At 54.0% G+C, this 17,865-nt stretch overlaps 2 protein-coding genes across 2 annotated transcripts in view; both read left to right on the top strand.

Moving 5' to 3' along the window:
- Positions 1-412: 412 nt before the first annotated feature.
- SENP1 (SUMO specific peptidase 1) lies at positions 413-14,319 on the top strand (the record flags this gene model as incomplete). Its single annotated transcript, XM_079547911.1, has 16 exons — positions 413-520; positions 1,620-1,692; positions 1,837-1,996; positions 3,197-3,356; positions 3,588-3,691; positions 3,780-4,027; positions 4,172-4,226; positions 4,558-4,596; positions 4,682-4,766; positions 5,038-5,190; positions 6,577-6,708; positions 7,082-7,285; positions 8,134-8,213; positions 13,176-13,260; positions 13,635-13,730; positions 14,257-14,319. 16 exons carry the CDS (start codon positions 413-415, stop codon positions 14,317-14,319), a joined length of 1,845 nt encoding a protein of 614 aa, XP_079404037.1.
- A 2,953-nt stretch (positions 14,320-17,272) lies between these two features.
- Positions 17,273-17,865, top strand: part of COL2A1 (collagen type II alpha 1 chain) — a gene marked incomplete at both ends in the record, with an annotated part of 13,207 nt that continues 12,614 nt past the window's right edge. The window contains one exon of the mRNA XM_079547908.1: positions 17,273-17,362. Coding sequence (XP_079404034.1) covers positions 17,273-17,362 — 90 coding nt within the window. The remainder of the gene's footprint in view (positions 17,363-17,865) is intronic.

The raw sequence follows: 17,865 nt of genomic DNA, 5'->3' as shown, positions 1-17,865 counted from the left end.
GCTTCCGGTAAGAGCGGGCGGAGGACGAGTGAAGGAGCGGCCTGGGCTCGGGGCTGCGCCTCGGCTCCTTCCGGCGCGCGGCGGGATCCGCGCCTCCCGGTACCCGAGCCCCCCCCCCGTCCCGGTGAGCCCTAAGCGGGCCCGTGGTCCCGGTAACCACAGCCTGCAGCCGCGCGGCCTCTCCGTGCAGCCGAACCGCGGAGCCCCGCTCGCCTCGGGGTCGTTCCTCTGCTCGGGGCTCCGGCCGTTTCCCCTCTCCGTTCCCCGCTGTTGGGTGCGGGGTCTGCAGGGGACGCTCAGTTTTCCGCAGCGTTTCCTTTGCTCCTAAAGGAGATTCCGACCCTACGGCAGAAGCCGCCCCGCTCCGCAGCTTCCGGACGCTGCACCGACCCCACATGGCCGCGCGGACCCGATGAGGATGGAGACCCGGGACTCCGCCGGCCGCGGCTCGGGGTTCAAGGCCTTCCCCCTGCCGCCCCGGGCAGGGCTGAGGGACGCGCTCTGCCCGCCCGACACCAAGGTTGGCAGTGCTCCGTGCCCCGCGGCTCCAAAGAGGGGTGGGGGTGGGGGGGTCCCTTTATGTGTTCGGTGGGGTTTGGGTTTCGGTTCTGGGCTCTGAAATGGGCGCTGAGGTCTTTGGAAGTTTCCAGAGGAAGGTAACGGTGTGGAAGTCAGGCTGTTCGATAAGTGTGGCTGTTTGATACGTGTTTGATAACTGTAATGGCGCCGGGGTCGTGTAGGACGGAGGGGAGGGGGCTGAGGGGTGACCTCACTGCTCTCTGCTGTGCCCCGAGGAGGGGAATGGGGAGGCAGGCACTTGGCTCCTTTAGCGAGTGGTGACAGAACATGGGAGCAGAACAGGGCTGTGCTGGGGGGTTCTGACTGTATCGAAGGAAAACCTCTTTACCATGAGGGTGGTCAGATGCTGGGATAAGCTTCCCAGGGAGGTGAGTGATGCCCTGTGCCTGCCAGTGCTTGGGACGCATTTGCACGATGCTCTCAGTTGTTTATGAGAACTTCAGGTTAGTTCTGAAGGAGCCAGGCAGCCGTTCTCCATTCCTGTAGCTCCCTTCCAACGGGACCCCTTTGCTTTATTCAAAAGCAGCAGGGCATTTCAAGCAGCAGTCGCACCAAGTGCCTGGTGTTCCTAACACTGAATGCTTCCTGAGCAGAGGCCTGCTGCAAGGTGCCCTGTTGGTGCTGCTAATTGCTGATTAGCATCCTAAGCAAAGATGGAAGTTTGTTGGTGATATTTGCACTGCTCTGTATGTGCCTGTCGGCGTGTTGTGCCTTGATGAGTTGGCCAGAAGCAGTGTAGCCCTGAGGCTGGTTTCTTTTGCCCTGTAGTAACATGGAAACGATGTTTGCTATGTTTGTTTTGTCTCTTGTCGTTGAAAGGGAGATCACAGGGGCAGAGGGGATTTTAGAGGGAGAAGGGAGGCTCGTTAGCACCTCTCCAACACCCTGCTGTGTTGTCAGGCTGACACAGGTGCCCAGTGGTACCTTTCTGTCAGCAATTACTGATGATAACCATGTGGTGGAGGGACAGTAACAGCCTGGGGTTTAAAATCCAGAGCTGTGCACTTTTCTGATTAAAAACCTGCAATCTCTCCCCACAGTTTTTACCAAACAAGACCAGCAGCTTTGCTTGCCCAGCTGGAAATGCCTCATGCGCTCTCAATTTCAGCCAAGGTAAGATACTCTCTTTTTTTTTTCCTTTTTCCCCCCTTAAGTGTGTTTTTGATTTATTTTTTTTCCCCCCCGTTTCCTCCCCACAGCAATGCAGGGAGGGAGATATTCCTCTTTCTTAACTTCTGCCTCATTTCTCACTTGCAGAAGTCCCGTGCCCTGAGACCTACAGGACTGCAGGAGAGCCCCAGGGCTTTGGGTGCAGCACCAACGGGCAGTGGAGGGGTCTGGTGCCCCCCCCGAGCGCTGCGCTGCCGAAGCTGAGGCTGAGCCGTGGCTCTTATCTCGAGGCTCGCAAAAACCCCAGGTGTGTGGAAAAACCCCAGGGCTGTTGTGCAGCCACCTTCACCCACAGGTTTGGTGTTTTCCACATGCAGCTGGCAGAGGAATTCTGTTCTTGTGAGGGGAAAAAAGAAATAACAGGTTGTGCTTTGACCAACTGAGGAAAGCTCTTCTGGCCGCTCAGCAGGAGGCGTTTGCTGCACATCAGAAGCAGCACAGAAGCTCAGATGTTTGTGAGGCTCTTCCCAGCAGTGGGTGTGATGGAAGAGGAAAATGGGGGTTTGGAGAGTAACCTTGGTGTACAAATAGTGGTTATACTGCTGGGAAGCCAGGAGAGATGGGGCGTGATGTGGTCCTGTCCTGCTTAGTGCTTGTGATGCAGGAGCTTTGCGTGCAGCTGGCTGTAAAGGAGTGTTTCCCCAGTAGGGCAGTGCCTTTCCAGCTCAGTGCGAATCTTACTCCTCTGGAAAATCCCTGTAATGGAGAACGTTTGTTTGTGATTGATGTAATTAATGTCAATGGGATAAATTCCAAATCAACCCAGAGATTTTGGAACGGGCTGTGAAGTGAGCCTGACCCGCGGGAGTGGGGAGAAACAAGGCGAGAGGAGAGCATCGGGTTTTGTAACAGAGAGCGCAGAGGTTTTTCTCAGGGCGAGATTCAGCCATTTTGTGGATGTGGATGGGAAGAGGGGGAGCTGTTGGATCTGGCGGGAAGGTCTTGCTCGGGGTTTGCAGGCTGTGCTTCCTCGGCCTCGCAGTGCCACCTGCTGGCATCTGCCCGGCTGCACAATCTGGCATCTGTGGCTTTGCTTTGAGCTGATGAAGAGCCGGGCTTCAGTGCTGAGCTGGTATTTGATTTGTGTTTGTAAAGCTCGTTTCTGATCCGAGTTGAGTAGAATCATAGAATCACAAGGTTGGAAATGATCTGTAAGATCATGTAGTTCAATCTAGTCTCCTCATCATAGCTTGGTTCTCGACTGGGGGAGAATGAGGTTACAGACTCGAGCAGGCTGCCCAGAGAAGTTGTGGATGCCCCATCCTTGGAGGTGTTCAAGGCCAGGTTGGATGGGGCCCTGGGCAGCCTGGTTTAGCATTAAAGTTGGATGTTGGTGGCCCTGCATGTGGCAGGGGGTTGGAGATTCATGATCCTTCAGGTCCCTTCCAACCCTGGGCCATTCTGTGAAGCGTGAAACCGAAGGAACCTGTTTTGTTTCTCCTCACAGTGGGACCTCCAACAGTTTTGTAGGGAAGTCCAACCACCATTGCCATGGGTCAGCGTTTCCAATCAAACCTGCCCAGAGCCCTTCCTGGAGCGGGCCGTGCCGCCGCAGCCTGCTCAGCCCAAAGAAAACTCCGCGGCGGTTCATCAGCACTGCAGAGGAGGTAAAAAAGCAAAGGTTGGGTGCGAGGCCCCTCAATGGGTGGCTCCATGTGAGCTGGTTGCTTCTGAGCACCGCAGAGAGCTGGAGGCAAGTCTGCCTTGTGCTGGATTCTGTCCTCCTGTCTGACAGAACGAGAGCGTTTCGGGTTCCTCCTGTGTCTGCTTGTGCTTGCTGGGTGTGCGTGGTGTCTTTGTTTAAAGCGTGGTAGAGAACTGTGGCTGTTTCTCTGCAGACTGTTCGAGAGGAAGAGCGAGAGATCTACAGGCAGTTGCTTCAGATGGTCACAGGAAAGCAGTTTTCTACATCCAAGCCCTCTTCGCTCTTCCCCTTCCATCTGTGAGTTACGTAAAATGCTCATTTCCAGCACGGGCTGCGTATCCTCTGTGCATGCATTCTGTGGGATCTAACTTTCCGTTGTTCCTAGGTCCAGGTGCTCAAATTCCAGCAAAAGTGTACTGAAAGAAACTCCCAGCAAGAACTCAAAGCTGTTTGAAGCTCACAGCGTTGCACCAGCCAGCTCAGCAACCAGCGTTCTCGGGGCGCAGGAGCAGCCGTCGCACAAACCACCGCTCTACTCCACGCCCAGCTATCCCTGCAATATCTTCGAGTCCCATAACTCCACAGCCCAGCATCAGCAAGAAAATCTACCAGCATCCAACACTCAGTCTGAAGGTAAAAACCAAAAGCAAACAAGCAGTCAGATGTATGCAGTGAAAGCGCTGACTCCCTCCTTTTCTGTACTTGGACTTCAGCACAGCTTGGTAACTCAGTAGTAATTGTAAGAATAACAATGTTCCTCAATTTTATCCTCTGTAGGATCAGACTCGGTCATTTTGCTCAAAGTAAAGGATTCCAGAACCCCAGCTCCAAGGTGAGAGGCTGTAAATTGCATCCAGAGCAAACAAGGGCAGGGGGAAGTTCACACAGTCTTTTTTGGTTTCACTGAGAGAGGAGATTGCAGATAAAAAGTGACTTTGTGAATGCTTCACAAAGGGAGAGCAGTTTGCCATAGATACCAGCACTGGGGAATGATGCATCAATCTCTTTCTGGAGACCTGGATGCAAATTGCTGTCGGATCTGTCTGTAGCTCTTGTCACTCTTACAATTAAGATGCCCTCAGATATTACTCACTAATCAGTTTTCAGGCAATTACTTTCCGTGCAAAGGAGAATGCTTACGCATGTCCTTCTCTCCTTTCTAGCCTCCCATTCTTCCAGGCAGAACTATGGATCAAGGAACTGTAAGTAGATGTTTTCTGCTTTGTTTTGCTCTCACAAATGCTCGTGTGTTGCTAAATGCTGTCTTGTTCAAACTGTGCTTCTCAGGACCAGCGTCTACGACTCGCGAGCTCGGGAGAGGTGGCGGCAGATTGAGGAGCAGAAAGCTCTGGCCTTGCAGCTGCAGAGCCAGGTGAGAGAACAGTGAGTGAATGGGCATCTCTGAGTCAGAGCTTCGAACCACAGAGTGGGAAGCTGACAGGGGAAAGAATGGCACAAATCTGCTCTCCGACATCCAGTGGCTTTGTTACTCCTTGCTGTGGCAGGGCGCTCAGTCGCACTGTGGCCAGGCTGGATGCTGCCCCTTTCTGCATCTCCTGGAACGATTGGCTCCATGAGGCTTCCTCCCGAGCCCCGTGGAGGTGGCTCCTTTTCTCTGTGTAATCCAGAGGTCTCCCCTTCAGCGGTTGCAGGAGCAGGAGCACTCGGTGCAGGACCTGGTGGATTTGAACCTTCGTGTGCCTCTCGAGAAGGAAATCCCGGTCACGGTGGTCCCAGAAAAGAAAGAGGGTGCCAAGTCTGCTGATGGTGAAGAGGAGTTCCCTGAAATCACAGAGGTAAATCTCTTTGTCTGGTGGACAGTCGGACATCTGTGCAGATGTGCTTCTGATATGAGCATCATTTTCTGAGACCAGCGCGCAGACTGAGAGCCGTGAGCTTTTGCTGTGTGTTTTATGGAGGGTTTATCCTTGGAGGAGCAAAGAACAAACGGGGGTTTGAATGTAGCCCTCGTGATGGCTGGGTGGATGGGGGGAGAGCAGTGGATGTTGTCTACCTTGATTTCATCAAGGCATTTGATACTGTCCCCCACGACATCCTTATAACAAAGCTGAGGAAGTGTGGGATGGATGAGTGGACAGTGAGGTGGGTTGAGAACTGGCTGACTGGCAGAGCACAGAGGGTCGTTGTTGGTGGTGCAGAGTCCAGTTGGAGGCCTGTAACCAGCAGTGTTCCCAAGAGGTCGGTGCTGGGTCCGGTCTTGTTCAACATCTTCATCAATGACCTTGATGAGGGGATGGTGGCCACCCTCAGCAAGTTTGCTGATGATACGAAGTTGGGAGGATTGGCTGAAGGCTGTGCTGCCATTCAGCAAGACCTGGACAGGCTGGAGAGCTGGGCAAAAAAAAAACTGGATGAGGTTTAACAAAAGCAAGTGTAGAGTCTTGCATCTGGGGAGGAAGAATTGCATGCACCAGTACAGGTTGGGGATGAGGTGCTGGAGGGGAGCTCTGCACAGAGGGACCTGGGTGTCGTGGGGGACGACAGGTCGGCCATGAGCCAGCAGTGTGCCCTCGTGGCCAAGAGGGCCAACGGCATCCTGGGCTGCATTGCACAGAGCGTGGCCAGCAGGTGGAGGGAGGCGATCCTCCCCCTCTGCTCTGCCCTGTGAGGCCTCATCTGCAGCACTGCGTCCAGTTCTGGGCTCCCCAGCACAAAACAGACAGGGAGCTCTTGGGAAGAGTCCAGCGGAGGCCACCAAGATGGGGAGGGGCCTGGAGCATCTCTGCTATGGAGAAAGGCTGAGTGAGCTGGGTCTGTTCAGCCTGGAGAAAAGAAGGCTGAGAGGGGAGCTGATCCAGGTCTGTAAATATCTGAGGTGTGGGGGGCAGAATGGCGAGGCCGGACTCTTTTCAGTGGGGAGTGGAGACAGGAGGAGGGGAAACGGCGGAAACTGCAGCATAGGAAGTTGTGCAGCAATGTGTGCAAGAACTTCTGTACAGTGAGGTGACGGAGCACTGGAACAGGCTGCCAGGGAGGTGGTGGAGTCTCCTTCTCTGGAGATGTTCAAGACCTGCCTGGATGCCGACCTGTGCTACCTGGTGTAGGGAACCTGCTTTGGTAGGGGGTTGGACTCGATGAACTCTGGAGGCCCCTTCCAACCCCTGCAATTCTGTGATGCTGTGATTCTGTGATGGGTGCCCAACGTTGTGTTCTCCCTCTAGGAAATGGAAAAGGAAATCAAGAATGTATTCCGAGGAGGAAACCAGGACGAGGTGCTCAGCGAAGCTTTTCGGTTAACGATCACCCGGAAAGACATCCAGACCCTCAATAACCTGAACTGGCTCAACGATGAGGTGAGCAGCTTGTGCTGTGCCACGGGGGCTTTGTTTAAAGGAGGTTAAAGTGAACAGATGTCTGCCTTCTCCTTGCCTGAAGAAGTCAGAATGGGACCCAGTGCTGTGCTCTGGGTTGGTCAAACTGAGGAGAAATCCCTGCGTTGAGCAGGAGCTTGGAAATATAGTAATAATGAGATGAGAAGAATTTGGCAATGGATGCCACCAGGGCAGGATGAGTAAAGCTGAACCTTGGGGGAATGCATGCTTAAATACTTCTGGATTTTTTATTGAAAGGTTTCAGAGTGTTTGAGCTGCTGTAAATCCCAGCAGAGGCAGCTCTACAGAGTTGTGGAGGTGAAAATAATTCCTTTTTCTTTTTTTTCCCCCCCAGATAATTAATTTCTATATGAATTTGCTGATGGAGCGGAGCAAAGAAAAGGGTTTACCAGCAGTTCATGCATTCAATACTTTCTTCTTCACCAAATTGAAAACAGCGGGGTACCAAGCTGTGAAAAGATGGACTAAAAAAGTGGATATCTTCTCAGTGGACCTCCTGTTGGTGCCTATTCATCTGGGAGTGCATTGGTGCCTAGCAGTGAGTGCTTCTGCTATGGAGCGGGCCATCCTATAAGCTCACCTGTGGCTGAATCACAACATTTCATGGCTCTGCAGAGAGGGGTTTGGGGGGGGGAAGGTGCACATTGATGGCTGAAAGCAGGACGTGAAGGCAGTGAGAAGGGAGCTGAGGTTTGCTGTCTGTCTTGTCTTTGACTAGCCTTCAAAAAGGGGAGAGGAAAAAAAAAAAAGCTGTGAGGTTCACACCAGGTTGCAGCTCTCTGGGGAAGGATCTCATTTCCACATTCCCACAAGTCTGCCTTTAGAGGCACTGCTGTGGGGTGGCTTCAGAAAGATGCAGGCAAATGATAAAGGTGCAGCTTTCTGGGCCTCCTGCCCCAATGCCTTGCGTCCCTTCTCGTGGCACCTGGGCAGTGCTGGATCACGTGTGGCCTCTCGGGTTCCTTCTGCTTCATCCCTTTGGATCCTGTTGCAAGGATCGCTGCCCAGCAAGGATGGGCTCACAGGGGTGTGAAAATGGAGAGTGGGGCCATGAAGCAAGGAGCTCAGCACAAACGTCAGGTGGGGCAGAGCCTTCTGCGAGCAGATCTGCTGGTCAGATAACAGATAACAGCGCTCCTGTGTTCGACTGGGCTGCTCTGAGCAGAGCCTGATGGAGATCTGAGTGCTTCAATAACAGGGAGGTTTGGGGGGGGGCTGTGGCTGCCAAGCAAGTTACAAACCCTTCAGTGCTCTGAAGTGGGTTTTAAACTTCCTTTTAGCAAAGGCTTTGGCTCACAAAGCCAAAGTGTCAGCAAAGTGTCCTGGCACAGGGGCGAGCTGCTTGTCTTCTGCATTGCTAATTGTGTAACGAATCTCTGTGTGTAGGTCGTCGATTTCAGGAAAAAATCCATCACCTACTATGACTCCATGGGTGGAATAAACAGCGAGGCCTGCAGGATACTGTTGTGAGTAACACTCGAGTTGTACCTGTTTAAAATCCAGGAGGCTCCTTGGTGTGCACAGGTTGCAAAGCGACGGCTGTTGTGGGGGCAGCCCCTGCCTGGGCCCTGGGAGGGGGGTGAGGAGCCTTCTGGTTCTCTTGCTCGGTTTCACCACGCGCTGCTGATGCAGTCCCTGTCACAAAGTTGGTCCTCAAGAGAATCCTGCATAGATTCTGTCTTCTCTTTGCAGAAGATCCCTCAGTGAGGCTGCTGTTCCCTGTGCAGGTATAAACAGGTGTCAGACCCGTTCTGTTAAGGGCATCAAGCGCTGCCAGTCTTCCTGGGCATCGTCTTTAGGTGGAAACCAACGTCTCAGACCCTGAGGGTCATCAGGGTCCTGCAGCTGCTGGAAGAAGTGGCATCTTCTGGCCATTCCACAGCTGGAGGCTTTTCCTTTCTGTGGCAAAGAGCAGCTCAGGAATTTGGCCTTTCATTTCAAGGAGCTCCTGAAGAAGCACAGTGGTGCTGTGGAGCGCGGGAGAGTCTTGGATCAGAAGGTGGATGAAGGTTTGTGCAGATCTGAGCTCCACCAGGGCATCCTGTGCCTCCAAGTGGGGCTGGATGGAAGCTGCTCTTCTTGAGTTCAGGTCTCGCTTTCACCCTCCCAGAGTGAAGCTGGCTCCTGGCTCTGCTGACCTCTCATAGAGGAGAGATGCTTGCCTGGCTAATTCAGTCCTGGGCAGCTTGGTGCTGCGTTTTCCCATCTTTGGAAGCAGGCTAAAAATGAGCTGCTCCTCCCAGGGGAGGAAAAAGGCCGTTTCCCTACGGCGCGTCGTCACGCAGGGCCGTGGGGCTGATGCAAATCAGATTCCAAAGCCATTAATGAATGGCAGTCACTGGCCCCTCTGTTTTTGCAGCGCTGACCCCGGGTCGTCCTTCGGTTCTGTTTCTCATCTCGGCTCTGATGCCGATTGGGAACCTGATCCCAAGCCTCTGGCGTGAGGTTGAGTGTGTCAGCAGCAGAGGTGCCACTCATTCAGTCGAGGAATGTTAATGATGATAAAGGCAGACAGGAGACAAATGCCATGGAATCATTTCCAGGCCGTTTGGTGCCTCTCGCAGTTCAGGTGTTCTGCAGTCTGCGCGCGCTGGGCTGATGTAAATGACTGGAAAAATGGTTGTTTCTCGTTTTCCGCAGTCTTGTGGTGGTTTAAAGGGAGGAAATGGAGACGGATGAGATCTTTAGAAATGGCTCAGAGCAGTGTCTCCTCGTTCCTTATGCCTCTTTCTTCAGTGTTTGTCTGCAAGTGATGCAAGCAGAGCCGGCCTGCCTTGGGGCAGGGATGATCTGGGTGAAATTAGCTCCTTTCAGCCCGAGTTTCTTTGATTCTGAGGAACAAAGCACGGACATCTGGTGAGGCAAAGCACCTGGGAGGTGAGAGGGGGACGCAGGAGTCCCATCTGCAGTTCATTTAGGGGTCTGGGGTGAGGAGGCAGGTCTCCGAGCTGGCTGCAGTGAGCACCAGAGGATACGAGGTGTTTGGTTCCGTGCAGGATCAGTGGTAGAGACCCAGGATTTCAGGTCACTGTTGCCCTGGACGTAATTGTTTTCCCTCTGTTTCCTTTTAGGAGGCTTTTATTGGTTGAATGCAGTGGGAGGATCACTCCGGGAAGAAGGGACGGAGGTCCTATTCATGGTTAGTGACCCTTTCATGCTTTCAATCTTTAGAGCTTCCTAAAGGTGGTGAGTGTCTCACAGCTAGCCAGATCTTAGAGGGCAATGGATGCAATGCAAGGCTGGCCAGGCTGCAGGGACTGCAGGTGTTGGCAGCCTGGTAGCTGGGCCTTGCTGCTGGGCCTGGTTTGGCATCTGGGCTTTCACACAGCTTGGCTGTGAGTCCTGAAGAGAGTTTCCAGCAAGCTGCCCCTGCTTTGTCGGGGCTTTTCCTCGAGGAAAAGCAGCACTGTGGCACTGCTGGAAGGTCGTGCACTGGAGCAGATGTGAACCAACCTGTTACAGTCAGTGTCTTGATTCTGGTGTGCTGGTGCTGGAGGAAGAAGGCTTAAGGGATGGAGCACACAAAGCTGGTCATGCCTGTGGAATCTTATCTGCTGCTTGCAGCAGCACTGGAAGTGCTGACCTTCGTGTGCCGTTTTCTTCAAGGCTTTTAGACATTGTTGATTTCAGTAATTCCTCGAGACACCTGCTCAGGGTTCTGTGTGTGAGCTGTAGAGGGCAAGAATCCACTTTCAGGTTTAGGAAAATGAGATTAAAAGCCTGCGGTGTTTGATGGGGGATGTCAGGCGTGTTGGTTTCTGGCTTGGCAAGTCGATTATGTTTAAAAGCCTTTGTGTCAGGCTTCTCTCCTCGAGGTGTTCACCTGGCACAACGAAGTCCTGCCTCCCAGGGCAGGCTCGCAGGTTGAAGCTGAGGCATTTTCCTTCAGTTACCTCCTTAGGAAGTCGTTCAAGCTGTCACCCAGGCAGGGTCAGCGCCGTGTGGTGATGCTCTCTGTCCTGTGTGCCTGGTGGGAAGCAGCAGAGGTGATGGGCACACGGAACTGTGAGCTGTGCTTGGCGAGTTACTGCCTTGCTCTTCCAGAAAACAGCTCAGCATCTCCTGCTGCTGCGTGTGGGCTGTGATAACTGCAGATAAAGCAGAAGGGGAGGCAGAAACCACCGGATTGCCCAGCCCAGACTGGTTAAATCTCACAGCTTTCTTCCCTCCGTGCCAGACGGAGTCTCACGCTCAGCTCCAGCCCTGCTCTGCGCTCAGCATCATGTGCTGCTCAGCCCGGATCCCTGTGGGCTGCAGCCTTTCCCTGGGCTGTGCTGTGCTGCTCTTTGCTTTATCTCGAGTGGGTTCTGGTGGCAGGCAGCAACTGCCAGGATTTTGGTTCCTGGCGGTGGAAGCGAGGCTGTTAATTAACATTTGTGCCGTGTTTGTGTTGCGGTTGCAGATATTCAGCTCCCCCTTACTTTGAACTTGCTGCAGGGAGCTTCCTTTCCGTCCACGAGGCTGTTTTTGGGTGTGAGATATGGAGACTTCTAACGCTCAATGAAGGTTTTTCTGTTCGGGGATTTACCCCCTGCTGATGTTGTCTTGTCCAAACTGCAGCAGTCAAAGCAGCCCAGCAGAGCTTCCCCAGAGCAATTACAGCAGCTGCTGGCAGCCAATGCTGGGGAACTGGGCTCTGAGCGCGTGTCCAGCTAATGAGGGCTGATAGAGAACGCTTGTCTGGCCCCCAGGGCATTGCTGGAAGGGAGGCTTCTCTTCTCCTCACTTTTACACCCAGCAAAACCTGTTTCTGGCTGCTTTGTGCAGATGTGATGGGCAGAGAGGGGCTCTCCGTTCCCCTGTGGTTCTGCTGCTCTTCCTGTTGCTTCCTTCTGTGTCTGTGATGTGCATGGGGTCAGCATCCTGCAGGGGGATGGCGGTGCTGAGCAGGTGGCAGCTCTGTCCCTCGGGAGTGTGAGTTCCCCAGAGCTGCTCTTAGCTTTGGAGGGGCACTTCAGGCCTTCAGCGCTCTGCCTTTGTCTTTGAATGCTTTTCCTCTAACTTGCCTGAAGTTTTCTTAGAGCCACGTGCGTTTTCTTTTCCCTTTTCATTTGGAGCTGTGGAGCCGACGTGCCCAGCTTTGCCCCCACGTCTCTTGGGTTCATCTGTGGGCTGTGTGCCCCCGTTCTCCTGTCTGGTTTTGGAGTTTCCTCATGGTGAGCTGTTTTATAGCCAACTCTTTGGGGATCACGCTTCCAAAAGACGTCACATCTCCCCTCGTGCTGACCAAAGCCACGTCTGTGCCAGGTGCTCTGTTGACCCCTCTGCTCCTTTCCAAGCTTCCTGATCGCAGCTGCAGCAGTGAGAAGACTCAAATCGTTTTGAGGAGATGCCAAATAGAAACAGGTGGTTTTCATAGAGCGTCTCAGTCCTTAACCAAGATGAAATGAAGGCATCTACAAACCTGAAAGCCACTTGATGACATGGCAGCCAACGCAGAGGAGCTCCTTTAGGCCCTGGAGAATACCTGGGGCCCATCGCTGTTGTCTCCTTGGGTGACCTCAAGAGAACATCCGTGTCAGTGCCCTTCTTGAGCTCCCCGTGCCATTTCCTTCACTGGGACAGGTGGAAGGGGTGTTTGTGTCTATATGGGAAAGAGCAGAGCACAGCTGAGTGCGTGTGCAGGGGCTCAGGGCTGGCTGTGGGGGTGCGTTTCCCTGTGGCTGCATCCCCTCCCCTCCATTCCCATCTGAGAAAGCTGGGGGCCGCTGGGCTCATTTTTGTCTCTGGGCTCCTGATGTGTCTCTTCTTGGAAGCGCTCTCAGTTTATCCCACCATAGCGAGGAAAACCTCAGATCAGTGTTGGAAGGGAAACAGTGAGGAAGAGCTCTGGAAGAACATCTGCCAGCGTGTCCGACCTGCTGCCAGCCTGCGGAGCAGCTCTGCGCCGTGCTTTGGTGCCTCACACACAGGGCGATTGTTGCAGAGCTGCTGGGACGCTGCTGTGGTTCTGACACATCTGCTGCCATCTCCGTTTCTGCAAAGCAGGATCCTCAAAAGATGAGAGGCAGCGGCTCGGGACGCGTCAGAAGCCATCCCAGACGTCTCCTTGAGCACAAGGCTCCATTTGCAGAGCGCTGAGGCAGCCCGGTGGCTGCTGAGCTTTGCTCTGAGTCACTCTGCAATGAATTAGATTTGTGCTCCCTGGTTTATTTGTGGTTTTGACTCTCTGCTTGGCAGGTACTTGTTTTGGATGAGTTTTCGGGTTCTGCTCGGTCCTCCTTTGGACTGCCTCAAAGCCCGGGTCTACAGAGCCCTTATTAAAATGGCCAATACCGAGAAGAAAATATTGGACTTCCATTTTGCATTAATTCTGCAAACATGGCAGAGGACACTTTAGGTAAACTGACATAGAGCGTTCTGGCTAGTTCTGCCTGTGCCTCTAAATAAGCTTTTCTTTCTTTTTCTTCGTTCTCTCATTCCTACAGGCAGTACTTAAAACAGGAAAGCCTTGATAAGAAAAGGAAAGAGTTTGACACCAACGGGTGGTCGTTGCTGAGTAAGAAGAGCCAGGTGGGTTTGTGCAAGTCGAGGTGTGCAGAAGGGCTCTGGGTCGGTCCTTGCTTTTGTCCTTGGCCCAGACCAGCTCTGCCAGCTGCTTTTCCTGGCAGATTTGTGCTCATGGTGACTGTAGGGGCTGAGCAAATCACAGCTCTTCGATGGCAGGCTGCTCTGCTGCAGTTTCCCACCCAGCCCTGCGGGGAGGACATGGGGGGAGCCCTGGTGCCCCTCCATTCCTGCTGCACGGCGCTCGCCCACCCTCTTGTCCTCAGCTCCCGTTTGCTGTGCAGCTCCCTCCTGCTCTCCGTTTGGAGGAGGCCCTTTGCTGGGAGCTGCTGGTTCTCCCAGCTGTGACAGGAGCTCAGCTCTGTGTCCTCTCATTCCAGGAGATCCCACAGCAGATGAACGGCAGCGACTGCGGGATGTTTGCCTGCAAATACGCCGACTGCATTACCAAAGACAAACCCATCAACTTCACTCAGGTAATCCCGGCCCTGACGCGTGTGTGCCGCGTGCTCGGGGGATCTGCACCCATCCTGATGCTTCCAAATGCCTTTTGCTCCCTCCTCCGTTGGTTTGAGGCCCCCAATGGGGATCAAATTGCTGTTCCTCGGGGGCGCTGGGGCAGTTCTTCCTACCCTGCCAAATTCCTCAAGAGTCCTCCTCACGTCTTCTATTAAAACACACTGGCACGTCACCGACGTCGGCCCATAATGGCTCCCAGTCATAGCTGTAATGAAAGCGGGGCATTGTAGCCTGAATCCGAAGGAATTTGAGATTACCTGATGTCAGCCCCCGTGGAGAATCCCATGCGTGAGCATTCTGCCATCAGGGAATGTCACAAAAGTGACGTCAACTCCGAATTCTCACTCACCGCTTTGTTTCCAATAACCCGACAATCTCACCCCATCCCCGCCTCCAAGAAAGGCTTCCCCTTCAAAAGCTGCCCCAGGAGATGCTGAGGATGCGCTGATGTTTGTTTTCTTTGTCTTTTTTCCCCCTCCCAAGCAACACATGCCCTATTTCCGGAAGCGGATGGCCTGGGAAATCCTGCACCGCAAGCTGCTCTGATGCCCGGCGCCGCCTCGTGCGGCCGTCCCAGCAGTGCCCCGCTGCGCTCCGCTCAGCCCAGGGCTCAAAAAACAAAACAGCAAATGAACTCTGTTATTTTTGATAAAAGAAAACCACCATTCACGGACCAATGCGCAATAGAAATGTTCAGAAGCACACTTGCCTTTTTTTTTTTTTTTTTTTTTTTTTTTTTTTGTATTTTGAGACCTATTTTTACAAGCGTTTTCAGGTGCTGAGATTCAAAAGGGGGAGGGGGGGCAGCTTTGGCCGTGGGAGGAGCTCTTATATTTTTTTTTTTTTTCTGCTTTTTCAGCCCTTTTTTTGCAGCCGGCTTTGTGCTGATGGTGTGGCTCTGGGGGGTTTTTTTGGGGGGGATGGGGGGAAGAGAAAGCACTTATGTGGGTCTGGGTGCTGAGCAAACTCAGAGCTGTGCTCCCTTCGAAGTGATGTGGGCGAAAGTGTGTTTGGGGAGGATTTGCCCTTAAAACCCAGAGTGGGGTGAGCAGCTTGGATCTCCGTCTGTTAAAGCAGGGAAGGGTTCAGCCCCTTTTTGCCAATGGAGGCGGCTCTGAGCTGGGAGCCTTTCTGCTGCCTCTTCTCCCCCTGTGTCCCCCCCCTTCCCCCTGTTGTGTTCTCACAGCCAGCATTTTGTGGGGCAGCTCTGGGGGGGTCCTGGGTGGCTCTGCAGGAGCTGCTGGGGGCTCCGTGCGTCACTTCATTTTTGCAGAGCCGCTTTTCTACCCACGGACCCCATCATGGTGGAGCATCGACTGTTTACAGCAACTTCAGGTACACTTTGGACTGTAGAGCAGAGCCAAGGCGCCGCCGGCTGCTTCTGCACGCAGGATCTGTTTGCAGGCAGTTTTTCAGAGCGAGAAAGAACAAAAATCTGCACGATTCGCTTCTCCTCCTGGCGGGGGTTGAGGCTTTGCCACCTTTGTCCTCGTGGAGCAGCGGCCCCGGCTGAGCAGAATGAATCGCTCCTCTCTCCCTGATATTTTGCACATGTTTCACCCGTGGTCGGGGGCGTTTTGGGGAGGGGGGGCTGAATGCTGACAGCAGGGCAGAGGCTGCAGCAGAAGTTCTTCCAAAGGGATGTGCGGCGCTCAGGCCCCCGTCGGTGAGGCTCTGCATCGTCGTCCACCAGCAGGAGAAGGGAAACATTCAGCAGCACTCAGAGCAGCAGTTGGGACTGGGGGGCCCTCGAGGCTTCTGGAGGTTTTGCTCTGCTGGGGCCGTGCTGATTCCTTTCCACTGTTTTAATTTATTCTCAATGGCGACGTGGGAGGAAGCGGCGGTGCGTGCCAGGCTTCCCCTGCAGCTGACCCTGGTTCTGTTCTCTGGTGTACATAACCTTTCTAAGCCTAAGGATGGAATAATGTCCACTTTTGTATTTTCTGTCTCCAGATGTTGGGGGGGGAGTCACGTTTTATACATTTTCTGTACCTGTAAGCAGTAGTTTTGTACGAAACTTCGCCCTCCTTCGCGCCCGCCAGGTTGTGTTCTTTGTACGCTGGTTTGGATCCTCCCTCTCCCCTCTGTGTGTTTTGTACCGAGTTCCATTTATTACCTTTTTCTATCTTTTGCTGCAAGTAAAGATCTGAGAGGAGAAAAAAAAAAACAAAACAAAACCCCCAAACTTGTTTTCTTTCCTTCGTCTGCATCCGTGCTGCTGCCCCGCAACCTCGGGCTGCCTGTTGCAGGGCTGCAAGCTCCGCTTTGGGGATGGGGAAGGCTGCTTTGCATCGTTTGCTTCTCGTTAAAATAAACCTCTCAGCAGGTCGGGGCGCTGAGCACACAGAGGCAGCTCAGTGCTCGGCGGCACAGAGGGAGGAAACAGCCCCAGCTTTCTGTGAACGGGAGCTGAAGGCCTTTCACAGCGCCTGCTGCGCTCCCTCCGCTCTGATTTCGGAGGCTCTCGCTTCTTCCCCCTCCCCTTTCCAGAACTGCAGTTTGCGGCCCGGGGCTCAACGCTGCCCTTTGTTTTCCTTCCCAAAAAGCCACGGAGGGAGGCGCTCTGTCAAAGGGGGTCTGTGCCCTCCGCGTCCCGCTGCTGCCCCAGCCTCTGCGGCCACCAAAAATGCATTCAGCATTTATCCCTGCCTTATTAATAGAATAAATCACCGTCGCCCGCCCGTCCCCAGCTGGGGATTTTCAGGTCATATTGACTTTTTCCTCCTTCCTCCATCCTTATTCCTAGACGTGTTTTATTTTATTTCATTTTTTTTCCCCCTGATCCTTGCAAAGAGCTGCTTATGAGCTCCTCTGACATTCCTCACCAGCTCACACGTGGCTTCTGCAAACACCCCCGGCGCTGCCTCCCCCCCGACGCAGCCTCAATGCTGCATTCATTGCCGCTCGCAGAGCTGAGCCCAGAGGTGGGGACCGAGATGGGCTGCGTGCTGCAAGATGCTCCATCGCCTACTCTGCACAAAACAGCCCCGAAATCCACGTCTGAAACGCTCCCATCCCTCTCTGCCCGCAGCTACAAACCTGCACAGGTTGTTACGTGGATCCCTTTTGTTTGGGTTTTATCACAGAGCTTCCCCTCCTGCACCAGCGTGCCTGGGGAGCCTTCTCCACCTGCTCCTCCCTGGGTTTGGCTCGTGGTTCCCGAGAGGTTGGACTGCATGGTCCTCGTGGATCCCTTCCAATTTGGGATCGCTGAGGATCTTAAGATTCTGCCTTCCCAGCTGTGCCACAGTGGCAGGACGTCACTTTTCCATGTTTCATCCTCCCTCTCTGTGTTTGGTGGGATTTGCTGCTTGTCCCTCCCGTGGAGTGAGGCTGTGCCCAGCGGAGAGCTGCGCTCCTGGGCTCTGCTGCCCCTTCAGCTGTGAGGTGACCCGGCCCCAGAGGACACTTGGGTCCTTCAAGGTGTCCAAAGGTGTCTTCAAGGTGATCCACGTCTGCAGGATCCCAGGGCTGAATCCTCACCTATTGGTGAGGAGGAATGGCCTCAAGTCTTTGTGGCAAAACGTGCCCTGATTCCGAGGGTCCCCAGCGCGGCCCTGAGCTCCACAGGGTCCTTCAGGGCCTCTGGGTGGGTGATGTATGAGGGGGGGCTGCAGAGAAAACTGCAAAGACGCCTCAGCACAGCGTGGGGATCCCATGGGAACCCCTCAGTTTATTGAGTTCCCCTCAGTGGGGAACCTCAGCCATGGGAACGCATGGGGGCACCTCTGCGCATCAGGGCACCTCGATCACGAGGACACCGTGGGGACACCTGGAAACACCATGAGGACACCATTAACAACCACAGCCACGACCCCACACAACACGATTGGGGTTGGACTCGATGATGTCTGGAGGTCCCTTCCAACCCCTACAATTCTGTGATTCTGTGACACTGTGGGGACACCAAGAAGTCGACGCACGACCAGGATGTCACAGCATCCAATGGGGACGCCTGAACTCACTGTGGGGACACCACAGTGCTCTATGGGGACACTGGAACACACCATGGGCATGACACAACCCAAGACACCCCCCCCCCCCCCCCCGTCCCAACCTAACAATGATGTGCCACCCCCCGTCCCACGCGCC

This window comes from Tetrao urogallus, assembly GCF_951394365.1.
Source record: "Tetrao urogallus genome assembly, chromosome: 35".
Classification (NCBI taxonomy): Eukaryota; Metazoa; Chordata; class Aves; order Galliformes; family Phasianidae; genus Tetrao; species Tetrao urogallus.
Note: the sequence above shows the minus strand (reverse complement) of the source record. Positions and strands in the feature narration are given on the sequence as shown.